General features: G+C 52.0%; 1 protein-coding gene across 1 annotated transcript in view; it reads right to left on the reverse strand.

The window, feature by feature from the left end:
- Nucleotides 1-14,106, reverse strand: part of LOC309518841 (heparan sulfate glucosamine 3-O-sulfotransferase 4-like) — a 95,143-nt gene extending 81,037 nt beyond the window's left edge. Inside the window, exon 1 of the mRNA XM_082199377.1 lies at nt 13,479-14,106. Coding sequence (XP_082055503.1) covers nt 13,479-14,044 — 566 coding nt within the window. The 5' untranslated portion in view covers nt 14,045-14,106. The remainder of the gene's footprint in view (nt 1-13,478) is intronic.
- Nucleotides 14,107-15,165: the final 1,059 nt, after the last annotated feature.

Raw genomic sequence — 15,165 nt, forward strand, 5'->3', positions numbered from 1 at the left:
ATCAGAGGGATGCTCCATAAGAAAGGAATAGGAAGGAAAAAGTGATGGCAAACACACCAAGACGTCCAAAAGAGTAGCAGAGGCTTCCCTAGATTAAGGATGGATAGGGACAGAGATTTCCTTGTAGCATTTCTGACTCACTCACCTAAAACTATTGAGCCTGGAAGCAGGGTGCAATTCAGGCAGGGCACTTCCCTTGTGGGTGGCAGCAAGGATCTGCACAGCAGTTACGGCAACTGTTCTCTGGGTTAGTGCCAGAATGGGGCTTGCCTGGGCTTGTGAGATGAAGACACTCTCAGCCCAAGTGAGCCTCCCACATCTACACTGTTGGGCTGAAGCCTTTAGCCTGATATCAATCCTTTCTCAAAATGGATTGGAAAGCCATGGCCCTGTTTGGTGACCCAATCCTATACCTTGTATCCTTCTTCCCTGGTCTGGGTCCTTTCCTGTAGGCCCCTTCAGCCAACAGCACACCCTAAGGCACCCGGTAAAACACCTAATGAAAATAAGTGGCTGAGGCGTGTTAAACGTACGTGCTGAGAGGTCCTGAATGAGGCTTGGATTCATTTAGTTCAAATAAATAGTCGGGAAATTAGCCAAAAGGGGAGAGAGCTGACTTTGCATGCAAAATAGGGCAGGATCGATGCCTGGCTGTATCCTTTGAGGGAACAGCCCATCGTCAATCAGAAACCTCCTCCAGGAGAGCCAGAGAACCATCTGGAAGCTACCAGCCCTTTTTTTGGGGGGGGGAGAGCTTACACAGCTTAAATGGAGCTGGAGGGACACACCAAACTCTTCCATGGAAGGACTGGTGGACTCCCCAAGGAGGAGGTTGCACCAGGCAGACAGGTGGAACTGTGGGGCCTCTTTAGGAAGCTGGGATTGAGGCAGGGACTATTTTCTTCCTGGAAGGGGCCTCCCTGATCTCGGCAAACAGATCTCTCTCCTCTGTTCTATGACTTTGCATGCCAGGGGCATGATGAAGGGTCAACACTGTGCCTAGGTGCTGGAGACCACCAGCCCTAACCCATTAGCAGATTCACTGCTTACTTAAATGGACCAGTTGTTAGCTCTTCCATCCTCATCACAAAACACACCCTGCACACCACTTCCATATGACCACACACCCTTCAGTCAGCTCTTTCCCTGAAGAATGCACACAAAAACACACATGAGCCCACACTTTTTGTTGGTGGCGGAGGTAGAACTCCAGACATGGAAGAGGGTTATATATTACCCAAGCATGTAGACTTTATGCTATCTTACTCAGTTGAGTATCTTGACCAACAGAGAAGATGATGCCATTTATATCCCTTTCTGCACATGGTACCCTCCATATATTTAGGACTACAACTCCCATCAGACCCAGCCAGCATAGCCTAGTTGGGGAAGGATGGTCAGGTGCAGAGGTGGGAGCCTCAGGCCTGAGGGCCAAATGTTGGTCTCTATCTGGTCCTTGGGACCACCACCCCTCTCCTAGCCACCCCCTCTTTTGCCAGGCCACACCCCTCACTGCCCTTGCTTAACATCCCCCTTGAGTGTTTTGCCAGGCTGAAATGTGCCAAATTGGGCTCTGGCCTTGCCTCGTGCTTGCCTGTATGAAGGACAGAGAGGGTATGTGTGAAGAAACTAGCCTCCTGTACAAAGGTAAAATTTACATCTGTTGCTTCACCCACTTTTGCCTTGGGCCCCACCCATCACTGGCATGTGGCCCTCAGAATGTTGCTCAGAAGAGAATGTGGCCCTTGGGCTTTAAAGGGTCCCCCACCCCTTATCTAGTGGGATTCCAACTCTCTTTGTCTGGCTTGACTTTGTGGGTGCCTTTGCTGCTCACCTCTCAGCCCCCTCCCCTCAAAACTGCACATGCACCACAGCCTTGAAGGCACACATGGCTTTAACGCCTACAATGAATTTTAGGTACACTCTTCTCCTGTTTATGTAGCAAAATAAATTCTTCAGAGAAGCTGGCACACTTCATGGGAGAGCTTGTGGAGGTAAATACCTTCATTTGCATAAAATGTGCCTGGCGATTGTAATGCTGAAGTCATAAAGAGCTGAGGGGTTTATGATCCATACTTTGATGCTTGCAGGATGTAAAATCTGACATGACGGAGGGAGGAGAGAGAGACAACATTTACCAAACTGGTTCTAAGGAAAGGGGAAAATGGAAGATTTACAGAAATAGCCAATTCTTTTTATATAACTACAAATTCTGTCTCCATCTTTCAAAAGAGTTTTCCTTTTTTAAAAAAAAGGAAGGGGGTTCTTTCTACCACTTTTGAGATAAATTACATTGAAAGAAAACAGCAGCGTTAAGCATGGAACAAGATTGAAATGAAGAGTTCCCAGGATGAAGACTGTGGGAAGGAGAAGGGTCTGCAATGGGCAGGTTTGTCCCCAGGAGCTCAGATTCCTCGAGAGGTGCAGAAGGTTTTGCAAAGCCTGCTGCAGCATGACAGCCTTCTGGTGCCTGACAGAAGCCAAGAGGAAAGGTGCGCAGGAGGATCCCAGCAACATCATAGAATCATAGAACTGTATGATTCTATGGGAGAGTTGGAAGAGACCCCAGGAGCCATCTTGTTCAATCCCCAGCAATGCAGGAATCACAGCTAAACTATATCTGACTGATGGCCACCCAACCTCTCTTGACAAACCTCTAATAATAATAATAATAATAATAATAATAATAATAATAATAATTTATTATTTATACCCCGCCCATCTGGCTGGGCCTCCCCAGCCACTCTGGGCGGCTTCCAGAAGAATATTAAAATACTATAATGGATCAAACATTAAAAGCTTCCCGAAACAGGGCTGCATTCAGATGTCTTCTAAAAGCCTGGTAGTTGTTCTCTTTGACATCTGGTGGGAGGGTGTTCCACAGGGGAGGCACCACTACTGAGAAGGCCCTCTGCCTGGTTCCCTGTAACTTGGCCTCTCGCAGTGAGGGAACTGCCAGAAGGCCCTCTGAGCTGGACCTCGGTGTCCGGGCAGAATGATGGGGGTGGAGACGCTCCTTCAGATATACTGGACCAAGGCCGTTTAGGGCTTTAAAGGTCAGCACCAACACTTTGAATTGTGCTCGGAAACGTACTGGGAGCCAATGTAGGTCTTTCAAGACCGGTGTTATGTGGTCTCTGCGGCCGCTCCCAGTCACCAATCTAGCTGCCGCGTTCTGGATTAGTTGTAGTTTTCGGGTCACCTTCAAAGGTGGCCCCACGTAGAGCGCATTGCAGTAATCCAAGCGGGAGATAACCAGAGCATGCACCACTCTGGCAAGGCAGTCCGCAGGCAGATAGGGTCTCAGCCTGCGTACCAGATGGAGCTGGTAAACAGCTGCCCTGGACACAGATTTGACCTGTGCCTCCATGGACAGCTATGAGTCCAAAATGACTCCCAGGCTGCGCACCTGGTTCTTCAGGGGCACAGTTACCCCATTCAGGACCAGGGAATCCTCCACACCTGCCCGCCTCCTGTCCCCCCAAAACAGTACTTCTGTCTTGTCAGGATTCAACCTCAATCTGTTAGCTGCCATCCATCCTCCAGCCACCTCCAGGCACTCACACAGGACTTTCACAGCCTTCACTGGTTCTGATTTAAAGGAGAGGTAGAGCTGGGTGTCATCCACATACTGATGAACACCCAGTCCAAACCCCCTGATGATCTCTCCCAGCAGCTTCATGTAGATGTTGAAAAGCATGGGGGAGAGGACAGAACCCTGAGGCACCCCACAAGTGAGGGCCCAGGGGTCTGAACACTCATCCCCCCCCCACTTTCTGAACACGGCCCAGGAGGAAGGAGCGGAACCACTGTATAACAGTGCCCCCAGCTCCCAGCCCCTCAAGATGGTCCAGAAGGATGTTATGGTCGATGGTATCAAACGCTGCTGAGAGATCCAGCAGAACTAGAAAACAGCTCTCACCTTTGTCCCTAGCCCGCCGGAGATCATCAACCAGTGTGACCAAGGCAGTTTCAGTCCCATGATGAGGCCTGAATCCTGACTGGAAGGGATCCAAATGGTCCGCTTCTTCCAGGCATGCCTGGAGTTGTTCAGCAACCACTCGCTCAATCACCTTGCCCAAGAATGGAAGATTTGAGACTGGGAGATAGTTGGCTATAGTGGCCGCATCTAAAGATGTTTTTTTAAGAAGCGGTTTAATAACCGCCTCTTTCAGCGGGTCTGGGAAGGCTCCCTCACAGAGGGAAGCATTCACCACCCCACGAAGCCCATCGCCCAGTCCTTCCCAGCTAGCTTTTATAAGCCAGGATGGGCAAGGATCAAGGAGACAAGTGGTTGGTTTCACTCGTCCAAGCAGCCTATCCACATCCTCAGGGGTAACAGATTGGAATTGATCCCACACAACTTGACTAGACAGGACTCTAGGAAGGAGAGTCCACACCTTTCAAGGGAGTCGACTCCACTGGTGAACAGCTCTGACCATCATAAAGTTCTTTCTAAGGTTTAGTCAGAATGACCTTTCTTGCCATTAGTTTGGGTCCTACTAGCAGAAAACAAGCTTGCCCCATCTTCCATGTGAAGGCCCTTCAGATATTTGAAGACGGGTATCATATTGCCTTCTCCAGGTTAAACATTCCCAACTCCCTTAGCTGTTCCTCATATGTCCAGCATTCTGTCCTTACAGTGGTCAAACAGATGTCTCTTCTAGGAATCCCACAAATGGAAAGCACTCTCCCCATCTGCAATTCCCAGCAATGGGTATTCAGAGGCATTTACTTCTTCCAGGTGTTTTGGGTGACAGCTCTCACTACCACACACTGGCTCACTTAGATGAAGGAAAGCTGCTTCCAGTAGGGTGACCAGAAGTGGCTAAGGGGGCAGAACCTTCTCTCCACTGATTTCCTCATTCCACAGCAGTGGTTTTAGACCTGCATGGGAAATATGCAAGATCATGCATAGCTCTAAATTATTCCCATTTTGCAGATGAGGAACAGAGGCTAGGAGAATGATAGATAGACTGATCTTCGAGGGGCAATGGCCAAGAATGGGTAGAGGGGTTCAAGTCTCCCAGATCAAAGCCTACCTCTGCATCCACCAGACCTCAGTAGCTCTCATGGGGTGTGGAGTGGGACGGAAGCAGGTGTCTCAAATCTTTATGTGGAAAGGGCTGCAGGTACCCCATTGGCACATAATGCTAAAGATTTGCAGCAGGCAAAAGGGCCAGCCTGTCTCCTGCATGGCTGGAATGAGGCAGAGGCCATGGACTATGGGACCCACCAGTAGGGGAGGTCCCCAGGTGGCACCATCCTCCGGCACCTCCTTTCAGTGGGTTGGGAAATCTCTTTCAACCTGAGGGCCAAATTTCCTCATGGGCATGATCCAGGGGCCACATGCCAGTGTTGGCAGGGTAACAGGTGTGACTATACTGTAGCTGCAGTTCATCCATGCAGGGCACAGAGCTCCCTTAAGTGTACATCTCTCTACCCAGGCAAGCAGGATTGTGACAATCCAAGGACACATTCCAGCCAGGCAGGGACACTGGAGGAGCATGTGGAGCAGGACCAGGGATTGGACACGGTCTGGGAAAAGTCTACAAGGCTACAGAGAGGGCCTGGAGGGCTGCACTACAGCCCCCTTGCCCACTCCTTGAAGATCTAAGGCAAGAGGCAAGTCCCCAGCTCCTTACAGCCTAATCTTTACAGCAGCAGGCGGAAAGGGCTTGGATAACAGGATGAAGGTTAAAACTTTGGATAGCAGGAATAAATTGCCAATGAAACTTTGGGGGTCATTGGGGACTCCATGCAATACATTACAAAGAGGATAGAAAAGCAGATTTCAAAGAAGATTTTAAATTACGGTGGCCCGCTGCCTATTTATGTAGTGCCAGCAAAATTATAATATCCACAGTGAATGCTCGAGGAAGTTTGATGGTGTGTGTCCCTCCGCTGGATTCGGTGCTAAAAGCTTAGCCGTTCATTCATACTCATACCCTTCTCAATTCATTGAAACCACTTCAAGCAAAAATCATTTGAAAGAAATTACCACTGCACCATGAGCAGTGAAAAATGTCCCACATGAGCCCCACCAGCCCCAAAAGCAATAAAATTTCTGCTGAAGTGCACAGTATAATAACTCAGGGAAAAAAGGGGGAAGGTCCCCATGACAACAAGAGGAAGGAAGAAAGCTACAGAGCAACGCAGGAGATTCAGTCCTCCCTCCATACAAGGTGTCACCAATTTGTGCTGCCGTGTGCCGCCGCCACAGCTCTCACTTGGAGCCTTCAAGGCCTTCGCCTCCAGTTCTTCTAGGAAGCAAGTCATTTGGTTGTTTCCAGGGAGCAGTGAATGCTGCTCTTTCTGAAGCAGGCAAAGGGCATGGGAGGGGCCCTGCTTTTTGCATATCTATAGACCTGTTAATTCACCTAACTGCACCCACTACTGACTTTCCTGTTGCCTAAACCAGAGAATAGTCTTTTTATTTAGTGCATGACTATTCCGCCCTTTTGGAAGAAAAGCAATGACAAACCTAGCATCTTAAAAATCAGAGACATCACCTTGCCAACAAAGGTCCGTATAGTTAAAACTATGGTTTTCCCAGTAGTGATGTATGGAAGTGAGAGCTGGACCATAAAGAAGGCTAATCGCCGAAGAATTGATGCTTTTGGATTATGGTGCTGGAGGAGACTCTTGAGAGTCCCATGGACTACAAGAAGACCAAACCTATCCATTCTTAAGGAAATCAGCCCTGAGTGCTCACTGGAAGGACAAATCCTGAAGCCGAGACTCCAATACTTTGGCCACCTCATGAGAAGAGAAGACTTCCTGGAAAAGACCCTGATTTTGGGAAAGACGGAGGGCACAAGGAGAAGGGGATGATGGAGGATGAGATGGTTGGACAGTGTTCTCGAAGCTACCAGCATGAGTTTGACTAAACTGCAGGAGGCAGTGGAAGACAGAAGTGCCTGGTGTGCTCTGGTCCATGGGGTCACGAAGAGTCGGACACGACTAAACAACAACAATTCTGCCCTTCCTCCTGTGGGAGCCTATGAATGATGGAGTAGGAGGTGCAAGGGGTGTGAAAATGGGTGCCTGCTACACACTCAAGGTTCCTCTCACAGTCGCAAAAAAGGGAGCAGGAAAGCCAAATTGGACATGCAGCTCAGCCCACATGTGAAATTTCAGATTTCCAATTGGGTGAAGCTTCTTTTGGCCAGTTAGGAACTCATTGAGCTATCTCTACTGCAGTCCCAAAACCTTGGTCACTGCCCATAAGTGTCTTTGGCATGACATGTGCCATACTGGGACAACGAATAAGCCCTAAGATTATCTAACTCAGAAATTAAGGCAGCCAGGGCCAGCTGGCTGGGGCTGATGAGTGTTGTAGTCAAAAACCTCTGGCTCCACGTAGGGGACAGGGGCAATTCTGGCCCAACTGCACTGGCTGCCAATTAGTTTCAGGGCCTAATTCAAAGTGCTGGTTCTGACCTGTAAAGTCTTAAATAGCTCAGGGCTGCAATACCTCAAGGACCACCCCTCTCCAAATGAACTGACTAGGATCCTGCTGAGATAATCTGAGGCCCTTCTTTGTGTGCCCCCTCCATGAGAGGTCTGGAGGGTGGCAACACGAGAATGGGCCTTTACTGCAGTGGCTCCCCACTTGTGGAACGCTCTTCCTTGTAAGACTCAACAGGCACCTTTGTTACATATATGTCAGTGCCAGGCAAAAGCATTCCTCTTCTCCCAGACCTTTGGCTAATTAAACAATCTATGACCTTTTAAACTGGGATTATTGTTTTTGTTTGCTATTATGTTATGTATTCTTTGTCTTTTTATATTGCAAACTACCCCGTGGTCTTCAGATGAAAGGTGGTAGAGAAACTTTAATCATCATCATCTGTTGGCATTGTGTCTGGTTGCCCATTCATAAGCAAGGCACAAGGGGAACAACCTTCCCCTACAGCCGGTGTTCTTCAAAGCATGGGCCCTGGCAAGGTCATGGCCAATAGGTTGGAAGTTTGGTTGCAACTCAGCTTTCAGAAGAGGGCATGGCATGGGGTTAAGACAGATAAAGCGAGGGACCTCCACATTCCCAGAATATCCTTGTACAGTGGTACCTCGGGTTAAATACGCTTCAGGTTACAGACTCCGCTAACCCAGAAATAGTACCTCAGGTTAAGAACTTTGCTTCAGGATGAGAACAGAAATCGTGTGGCAGTGGTGCAGCGGCAGCGGGAGGCTCCATTAGCTAAAGTGGTGCTTCAGGTTAAGAACAGTTTCAGGTTAAGAACGGACTTCCGGAACGAATTAAGTACTTAACCCGAGGTACCACTGTACCTTTAACCTGTCACCTGTCTCTACAGACTTGCTGTTTAGACTGAAACAGTGTATCTTAAGTTGCATTATGCTTACAACCTCCACCTCCTGCTTCTCTCTTGGACCCAAAGATGAGTTGGTCCTTAGATGAGGAGACCTCACTGAAAGGAGCCCCACCCTAGCATCACCTTGAAGAAAAAAGGTGGGATCAAAAGGTAATAAGTAAGAGCAGGGATGCACATGTGTTTCCATGGATCTTTGGGGCAGTTTGTTTTTCTCCACAGCTCAAGACATGCTCAGCGCAACAGATCCACGATGCACCTGAAAGCCCCCCCCCCAGTGATACGGAATAGCACTCAGCAGGAGCCAAGAAAATCAATAGCCCTTCCCAAAGATATAAGAAGCGAGCGGATATAGAACACACCTTCCCCCTCCAGACGCACAAGAAGCATCCGCCAAAACGCAGGAACTGCCAAGGGGTTGGAATGGTTTATATCACCAGGCAGGAAGAAAAACACACTGCCCCAGTCCAGAAGCTTTCAAAATCTCTCCAATGTTAACAGGAAGGAGCAGGCGTTGCGGATGCCAGCTCTCCTGGCTGCTGAGAGCCCAAAGGCTTCCAAGTCTGTCCTGCAGCCCAACCCATCAAAGGGGGCTTGCAGAAAATGGACTCCATTTCGCAACTGCACCCACTGCATTTCTATGTTTATGACTATATTCAAAGTAAATTATCCAGTCAATGAATGAGAGAGTCATTCAGTGAGCCAAGCACACAGAGTCTGCGAAGCAGCATTTCAGGGACTAAGGACTGGTTGAAGCAAGCTTTCAGATCGCACAGGGTTATTCTTTAAGACTGAAGGCTTGGAGGAAAGAGATGTCCTTGTGCCAGGCAGGGGTGGCACTTGCCCAGTTTTGTATGATGAACTTCTGTAGTTGTTGCTGATATAGCAAACAGAAAGGGTAAAAGGATTTTTTTTTAAAAAAAAAAAAGCCAGCTTACATTAACAAGAAGAACTTCCCATCTGTTCTAATTTAAACAAATAAATTAATATAAGAAGTCCATATGTCCAAATAGGCATCTCAATGAGAGTGATGATTATAAGCTGTAGAAAGGGCAGTGAGATTTTCTGACCCCTGAGTAGGAGATGGTGAAGAGTGTGTCTTTCTGGCCTCACAGCAGAAGTTTCTTGGTCACCATAAAGGCAAGCAAAATATATTTTTATTTTTGTTGTCCTCATACCACAAGGATGTAATTTAAGTGCAGGTGAACACCCCCAAATACTAGGGATTTCTGCAAAACAAATAATTAATCTCTTACCAGAAAGAAGATGCCACAGAACATGCCCACATCGGAGAGCATTATGTCACCAGTGTCTATCAGAAGTAGCCAATTCCTTCCTGTAGAGACAGTGTGGAGCCCAACATACCCAAAGTATCAGGATGGACTCTGCTGCTACGTGTGCAGAGCTTTCATTCACGAAGCTGCTCTGCTCTATTGGGTGGTATCAACCATGAGGCAAAAGGAACCATCACACAGCACAGCCTTCTGTGCAGATAACTCAGGACTGTCATCAGTCAGCAAGCACTTGGGCCTCCAAAACAGAGAGTTGTGTAGGCAGCTGAACTGATTGTCTTTTATTCTGCTCTTGAGTCATTCCCCCTCTGCCTATTGCAACCATCCTCTCCTAATTCATGTTCTCCACCTGGAAGCAACCTCAAGTGACTCCTACCATGCACACTTTCCCCTCCTCACCAAAATCTGAGCTGTGGGTAAAGCAAATGCATGAAAACAGGCCACTGGAACAGACACCAAAGCTGATTGCCGCAGCCAACCTCACTATTCTTGGGGTGCTCAATATGCAAGCTGGTAGCACACAAACACCTTGAGATGATTTTGAGTAACAAAACACTCTAGACGGGAAGCGTTGTAGCCAACTAAGTCCTATTCAGAGTAGACCCATTGAAATGTGTCTGTCTCAGCTTAGCCATGAGTCAGTGGTGTAGCCCACCCACCTGCAAGTAAGGTTGATCCATTGCTCACATGTCCTTAGACTGACATAACCTGACAGGTAACTTTAGGATTAGTAATTAAAAAAACTGAAAAAGCAGTAGCTTGAAAGGAATCTGTTGCAAGTTTGCATCAGAATAACAGGCCTTACACATTTAACTAGCTTTGAATTAAAAGGTTGTGCATCTTGAAAAGCTGTTTTGTGATATTATAGGCTGCGCAAATGTGAAAGAAAGAGCTAACATTTACCTCCTTTTTCAAATTAACCAAGTAAATGTATTTGTGCCATCATTTGGATGGTGTGTGCCTTTGCCTGTCCTTTCATTGGGGTGAAATGGGGTGGGGTGAGGGACCCTGTGACGTCTACCATGGGGCAACACTTTCTTGCAACAACCTTACTCAGTGTAACAACCTTCTAAGCAGGTTGTCTGGTGACAAGGAGGGTGGCGGGTGGTGAGGAGAGAATTATTAGAGGATACAGCCAGTTCTGCTTTATCACATACACTAAGAAGCAGCCTGTTAATATGCATGGGTGGCACCCCAGCTTAAATCCCTGGCCCAGGCATGACACTTTGGCACAGCAAGCCCAAGGCTCCCACAACCCTTGGAAAAGCATTGCCTGCCGAGAAAGGGACTCCATTGATTTCTCTGCAACGTGCAAGCAAAGCCATACAGACACAATCAGATATCTTAGACTCGGAGACGCCCAATTATAATTGGCTCTGAACTGAACCGGATTAGCCACACACAGAGCAAATGACAGAGAATGTGGGATCAACAGCCTGGAGGAAGCTTGGTGTTCTCGTTGCCCAGGCGGGGATGGGGGAGGGGAGGAGGAAGAGGAGGGGCCGGCTGCAGAGCCGATCAGGCAGCTTGTGGCTCCTCCATCCACTCCGTTGCGCAAGGAGAGCAAAGGGTCCTTCTGTGCAGCAGATCGGTGGAAGGGGTCTGGGGGCCGGAGTTGCAAACTACCATTCCGAAGAGATTCGCGCACGCCCGACAGAAAGACACGAGCCTCCCCTTTACATCTAAGGCCGGGAGAAAACCCTCCTGGAAACACCAACGGGAGCATCGTGTCACTGTAACGCTTCTTCCGGGGCACCCACCAATTGCTCCTGTTCTCGGATGCCCCAGAGGAAGTTGCCCAAGAGAAGCGGGAGCTCAGGCACAGCTGCACCCGCGGTGGGTCTGGGTGCCCTGGACCCCTCTGGGGCATTCCCACGCACGCACCCCCAGCTGCAATTGCTGCTGCTGTTCTGGCACCATAATCGGTCTACTACCTCTTTTCATGAGAAGGAAGCTATCGCCGAGCGAGCCCCCCAGGCGCCCCCCCCCCCATTTCTGGTACTCGCAAAGCAGGAAGGCCCCAGAGCAAAGCCGCCTCTGTGGCCCCCGCCCGCAACAAACTGGCTGCCTCGCACTGCCCCTTCCAGCCCATCTATTCATTATATTTCTTAATGAACTGCATGCGCTTTGCGTTAAGTTTTATAGTGCCTTTTTATTTAAGCTTTCAAATATGTTGCGAGTCACATGGAGACCTTTGTGCGTAACAAGAGACTAACGAACTAAAGGTGATAAGAATAATTTACACTTCAGCAAAAACACATGAGGGAGGCGCTCAATAAAATGAAGCCTTGGCTGTTTGAGGACGCCCCATCCGAGAGGGTCCCCATCCCTGCTCCTGCCCGCTCCTCTCACCTTTACAGCGCAGGCAAGTGGCTGCGGGGATCTCCTTTCCCATCAGCAACCCGGTTCTCCTCGGACTCCTCGGCACCTGAACAAGGCAGGCTTAGCGCTCAGGCACAGAAACCTGAGGGGCTGCTGAAGCCTTCAAATCTCCCTCAGAAAACTTGCCTAGAGGCGTAGAGTCCCTGCTCGACAGGGCGACACCTCGCACGGAGCTCATAACTCTGCCCTCAGCCTGCCTTGAGGAATTTCTGCTTTCTGCCCCAGGAAGGGATTGAGAAGAGCCCGTTTTGGAGAGCGCACATTGGGCAGCATTTTACTGCAAACCCCGGTGGTGATGGTAATACTCAGAGCGTTTCAACACAAAGTTCTTATCCCAGGGGATCAGGATTGAGTTTTCAGGGGTTCCCCTCAATTCCACAGGGCCACGGGGCCGCTTTCCAACCCCAAATTCGACCAGGTCTAGGACTTTGCTGCTCTTGGAACAGGGGTGAGTGGGAGGGTGGAACGCAGCATGACTTTGTTTGGGGACATCTCCGAAATATTGTGAACAGCTTTGAATAGCTGGACAATCTTCTTAAAATGAAAGGGACACGCGCAAGCGGCTCTCAGGAGGAGAGCTGAGCTGAGCTGAGCTCCCCTGTGGCACTACAAGGACTCCTGACTCCCTAACTGCGTTTTGTCAAGCAAGGAGCCACCTGCGGCTCATGGGCAGGGAGAGTCGCTCCGGTCTTTTGGCCCGTCACAAGCTTTGCACTCGCCTTCGGCTCTCCCAACCATTGCTGGTCCCTTCTCCACAACGGGGCGGCTTTCAGGACCATGAACAGCGCTGCGCAAACAAGCTCCGCGCCTCGGTTGCTTTGACACCCTTCCGCGGCGGGAGCGAATCTCAGACCACATCACCAAGCCTCTCGGGGAGGTGGTCTTTTCCCAGCCTAGGTTCCTGGCTTGCAGGGTGGCACGTCTAAGCAAGTGGAGGCGAGAGGCTGCCCTAAAGCGCCGGGAGAGAACGAACTTTCTCCCTTGGGATTCCCATGCCAAGGGTGTAGGGCAACACGTGGCGGCACTCGCCACTCGCGAAGGTGAACTGCCCCAAGGAGAAATCGAACCCTCGGAGGTCAGATTCCTGTCCCGGAGGGACGGAGCCCGTCACCCACCGAGGGCTAAGCTTGGTTCCGAAGGGGGCAAGCTCCAATCGCCCTGGCCTAGGGTCCTTTCGGCGACATGGACAGCCCCGCTTTCTGGCCACCACCAGGAGGCTCAAGGCCGGCCGCCGGAAAGTCCTAGCCATTACTTCGTGCCAGAGCAGAAAGGCCCCGTTTCAATCCGCGGCAGCATCTCCGGATCAGGCTGCAAAACGGACCCTGTCTGGATCACCGGAGAGCCGCCGCCAGCCCGTGTGGACAATACTGAGTGAGGTGGACCCCCATGCTCGCTCTTCCTCGGTGCCAGCGCAACCTCTGGGCGCCTTTACCCGGCGAGTGCCCCCTTCCCGCGCCCGCGCGCTGCTCACCTGTACCAGTCGAGGCCCTTATCGTAGTTGCGGTCGAAGAAGTGGGGTTCGGTGCCCACGGCGCGGACGTCGGGGTGCGCTCGGAGCGCCTCCAGCAGGGCGCGGGTGCCCCCTTTCTTCACGCCGATAATGAGCGCCTGCGGCAGCCGCTTCTCCCCGTAGTCCGGCGTGGCGGTGGCAGCGGCGGCGGCAGCTTCGGAGCCCGCGGCGGCAGCAACGCTGGCGCTGCTACTGCTGCTGTCGCCGCCAACACCGAGGTCCCGGTCCGGGGCGCTGCTGGGGCTGCTGGCTGAGGGTGGGTCTGTCTCGGTCCAGGCGCGGCTGGGCTCGGTGGCCTCGGAGACAGAGGGCGGCGAAGGGGTACGTAGCCACGCGGGGCTCCCGTTGCGCGGCGGAGCGGTGTCGGCGGCAGAGGGGCTGAGCGGGGAGCCCTGCGGGGCGAGCGGGGACGAGGGGAGGGCGCCGGGGCCGCCCATGAGGCTGTAGCAGGCGTAGGTGAGGCAGAGCGAGAGGCTGCACATGCAGAGCAGCTTGCGGGCGGGGGGGCCCTTAGGCGGGGGGGCCATGCCGCCTGCCCGTGCCCAGCCCCGGCCGCATCCTGTCAGCCGCCCGCCGGCCGCCGCCCCCCCGGCCGCACGGCCCGCCGCCGCTGCTCCTGCTGCTGCTCCTGCCGGCCCCCGGCCCCCCAGCCGCCGCCTCTGCTCGGGGGGAGCCCCGCATGGCACAGCCGCCCGGGCGGGCCCCGCGTCTGCCCAGCCGAGGCTGCTGCTGCTCCTGCTGCTCCCGCTCCTGCTGCTGCTGCTTCCGAGCGAGGGAGTCCCCGGCGAAAGTTTGTGCTGGGTGCTGAGCAGGAGGCGGGGCGGCGGCGGGGCGGGGCGGGACGAGGGAGGGAGGGAGGGATGGATGGACGGAGGATGGACGCGGCGAGGGCTGTCTGCTGGGGCGGGGACGAAGCAGCGGGCCCGGCAGCTACTAGCTCCGGGAGCCCACCCAGAGAGCCCCTGACCTTCTGGGAAGGGTCTACCGGAGCTTTCTCGGCTAGCCCGGTCCCAAGAGGTGCCTACGGAGATGGAGGCTCAAAGACAGCCAGCCGCCTCCGCCTCCGAAGCCGGACGCAGTGAGGGAGTTCAGAGCCGTTTGCCTCTAGAATGGGGTACAGCTGGTCCCAAAGCGCCCAGCTTCTGCCTTTCGATTCGCTGGTTGGGTCGGGACACGTGGCTTCCTCTCTGCCCCAGTTTCCCCCTTGGGAACAGCAGTGGCCTACCTGGCCTGGGTGCTCTGTGTGTGTTTGTGTGACGGAATTAGCGATGTCACCTTTGTGTGATGCGCCTATCTGATCCTTGGGCCGGATATTCCGTGAGCAATGCTCTGGCCATGCTGCGTCGGAAGTGGCATTTGGACGTGCCCCACCCCTGCTCAGCGCTCCCGCTCTTGACCGCTACTCTCCTCCGGGCCGAGGCAGGTTGCACGGCCCATAAGTTGAGAAGGGAAGCCAGAGACCCGAGTTCACGCGTCACTTCGGAAGAGGCTCCTTGCACGGAGGAGGCTTTCCTTCCGCGGGGCTTGTTAAGTCCTGCTCGCCTAGCCAGGAGGCGGTGACGGCGCTCGCGGGCTGACTCTGAGCATCTGACAGGCGCGTTGTTTGGAGAAGGGAATGGTGGCGTGTCCTGATCCGAGGCGTCCATAA

This window comes from Podarcis vaucheri (genome assembly GCF_965113315.1).
Source record: "Podarcis vaucheri genome assembly, chromosome: 14".
In the NCBI taxonomy this organism is placed as follows: domain Eukaryota; kingdom Metazoa; phylum Chordata; class Lepidosauria; order Squamata; family Lacertidae; genus Podarcis; species Podarcis vaucheri.